At 47.2% G+C, this 2,545-nt stretch overlaps 1 protein-coding gene across 1 annotated transcript; it reads left to right on the top strand.

Moving 5' to 3' along the window:
• Nucleotides 1-368: 368 nt before the first annotated feature.
• LOC119368036 (LIM domain-containing protein PLIM2b-like) lies at nucleotides 369-1,717 on the top strand. The gene is made up of 5 exons (XM_037633398.1): nucleotides 369-573; nucleotides 723-822; nucleotides 905-933; nucleotides 1,077-1,166; nucleotides 1,276-1,717. The coding sequence occupies exons 1-5, from the start codon at nucleotides 439-441 to the stop codon at nucleotides 1,540-1,542; spliced, it is 621 nt and encodes a 206-aa protein (XP_037489295.1). The 5' UTR covers nucleotides 369-438; the 3' UTR covers nucleotides 1,543-1,717.
• The last annotated feature ends 828 nt before the right edge of the window (nucleotides 1,718-2,545 follow it).

The raw sequence follows: 2,545 nt of genomic DNA on the forward strand, positions 1-2,545 counted from the left end.
CACACCTATGAGCACCTTCGAGAGACCGTTGAAAATCCTGAAATAAATCCAGAGTAAATGCGAGCAATAGGACTCTTAGAAAAAGGTAGTACGAGGCAGTATAAGTTCTTTGTAGGGTACGAGTCAGGATAATCAACGTGATGAGGGTGAGACGAGACAGTCACCACCATGGCATCCTCTCCTCCTAAATCAAGCTTCTTGCATGCAAGCTTGGACGAAGTCTGAGCGGCGCAGAGGCCGCCCGGCCCCTATGTTCGCTCCGGAGCCCTCGTTCCGTGCCCCGTAGCCATCGCTCCGGCGCTTCTTCCATAGCTATTTTACCTAGCTATCGCCCCGTCGGAGAGGAAGCGATTGGAAATAAGGAGAGGCTAGGCGCGCGCGCAGTGCTACGTACGTGCCAGGCCGGCGTCGCCGTCGTCGTCGTACGTCACCGACAACATGTCTTTCACCGGCACGCAGGACAAGTGCTCGGCGTGCGAAAAGACGGTCCATTTCATCGACCTCCTCACGGCGGACGGCGTCATCTACCACAAGACCTGCTTCAAATGCAGCCACTGCAAAGGGATCCTCTCGGTACGTACGTTCCTTGATTACATCTTCTGATACAATCAATCCTCCATGCATTGATGCATCGTGCATATGTGCATGCACTTCCTTGAACGACTTAGATCGAGCATGTATAACAGCCTTGTAAATTGTATGCGTTGGTGCATGGCCTCTAGATGTGCAGCTATTCTTCCATGGACGGCGTCCTCTACTGCAAGACGCACTTCGAGCAGCTCTTCAAGGAGACAGGGAGCTTCTCAAAGAAGTTCACACCAGGTAATGAACAATTCACAACGTACATATTATGGTTAACGTAATTAAGGTATATATATCCTGAGAGCTGTGTTGTGTGGCGCAGGTAACAGATCTGGCGACAAGAATGAACTGGTACGTACAACCCAGCCCCACAAACCTAGCCTTCATGCATGAGCCAAGCTTATCTTTTTTAGCGCTCCTTTTCTTTCGTAATGCAAGCTGTGCTAACTGGATAAATGTCTTTGCAATGCAAATCGGAATGCCCCGTACTACAGTCAAGGGCCCCAAGCAAGCTTTCAGCTGCCTTCTCCGGTACTCAGGATAAGTGTGCAGCCTGCACGAAAACAGTGTATCCACTCGAAAAGGTACAGAAAAATTAAATATGAGATGGTTTGATAAACATTAATCCCATTCTTCTGTTAAGATATCAAATCAATCACACTGCTCAACTTCATGACTGATCGTGCTATTCAGATGACTCTGGAGGGCGACGCATACCACAAGAGCTGCTTCAAGTGTTCCCACGGGGGCTGCATCCTAACCACCTCCTCCTACGCCGCCCTCAACGGTGTCTTGTACTGCAAGATCCATTTCCAGCAACTGTTCATGGAGAAAGGAAGCTACAGCCACATGAAGAAGAAGAGCCCCTCGCAGGAGGTGTTGCCCGATTTGGTGGCGGCAGCCGAAGAGCAACCGGCGGCAGAGGCGGCAGAGGCGGCACCGCCGCAAGATGAAGAATAGAGAGGAAAATTAGGAAAACACGAAACTTATATACACAGCACAGCCTGGAATTCATGCTTGTTATTTTTACACATTGGTTCTTTATGCCCCAACACCGTCCCCCTTATTTATTCGGTTCCTCTGAGCTTGGTTTGTCAAGCTGTAAGTAATGTACTAATACCTTCCTTTCATATGAGACTCGTGACAACTGTGGCAATCAACTAGTAAGCCTCATGGTGAAAATTGTATTAATTTTTCTAAGCAAAATTAGCTACTCCCAATTTTGGTAAATAATGCCTGGTCTCTGATGGTTGTCTTGGTTAGTCAGAACTCAGAATGACAACAATGGTTAGCCAATATAGCATGTGTTTGTGTTTGTTAATTTCAACAGGACCCTTACTGACATATACTAATAGTTGATGAACCATATCAATCACCGTCGAACACTTGGGGCTGTCAGATGGCCACTTCAGTGGTCTCTTACTCTTTTTTTGGCGAAAGCAGTGGGCTGTTCCTTGCGTCGATGACCTCGTTGATGCTGGCGGACAAGCCCTGATCCGCTCCATATATACATGGGCTTGTCAGCGATGTCCACATCAGAGTGTGTATCTGCACAACCGTCAAGGCGTGATGATCTAGCTTACAATAGCGACTTCTGCATTCAAAATGGGGGTGGTAGTACATGGTGATGTAAGTTTGGTGGTGATCTCTAAGTACATGGTCTCAAGTTCTGGTGTGAAAACTCTAGGTGAACTGATTGAACCTGAGAATGGTAGTGTTTTACAGCATTCCCTTGTTGGAGGTAGTGTCTGGAGTTTGCTAGTGTCCTCTTTAGGGTGAAAACCCAATATCTAGCCTTTGTGGGTAGATCTGACGACAGTAGCGCCGCAAATAGTTCTCTTCTGGAAGACACATTGTTGAAGCACTTTCTCACAGTCCGAATGTGAAAATGCCACATTTACAGAAAGATTCATAAGGATTTGCTTTATAAATTTATGTTATCAGTGGTTTGCTTCGACGAAGC

Source organism: Triticum dicoccoides, chromosome 2B, assembly GCF_002162155.2.
Source record: "Triticum dicoccoides isolate Atlit2015 ecotype Zavitan chromosome 2B, WEW_v2.0, whole genome shotgun sequence".
Taxonomy (NCBI): Eukaryota; Viridiplantae; Streptophyta; class Magnoliopsida; order Poales; family Poaceae; genus Triticum; species Triticum dicoccoides.

Bases quoted from the DNA above. Each gene is read 5' to 3' on its own strand.
- LOC119368036 (XM_037633398.1), top strand. From the start codon at position 439: ATGTCTTTCACCGGCACGCAGGACAAGTGCTCGGCGTGCGAAAAGACG. The intron at 574-722 runs GTACGTACGTTC...CATGGCCTCTAG, and splicing joins ACTGCAAAGGGATCCTCTCG to ATGTGCAGCTATTCTTCCAT. The intron at 1,167-1,275 runs GTACAGAAAAAT...CGTGCTATTCAG, and splicing joins CAGTGTATCCACTCGAAAAG to ATGACTCTGGAGGGCGACGC.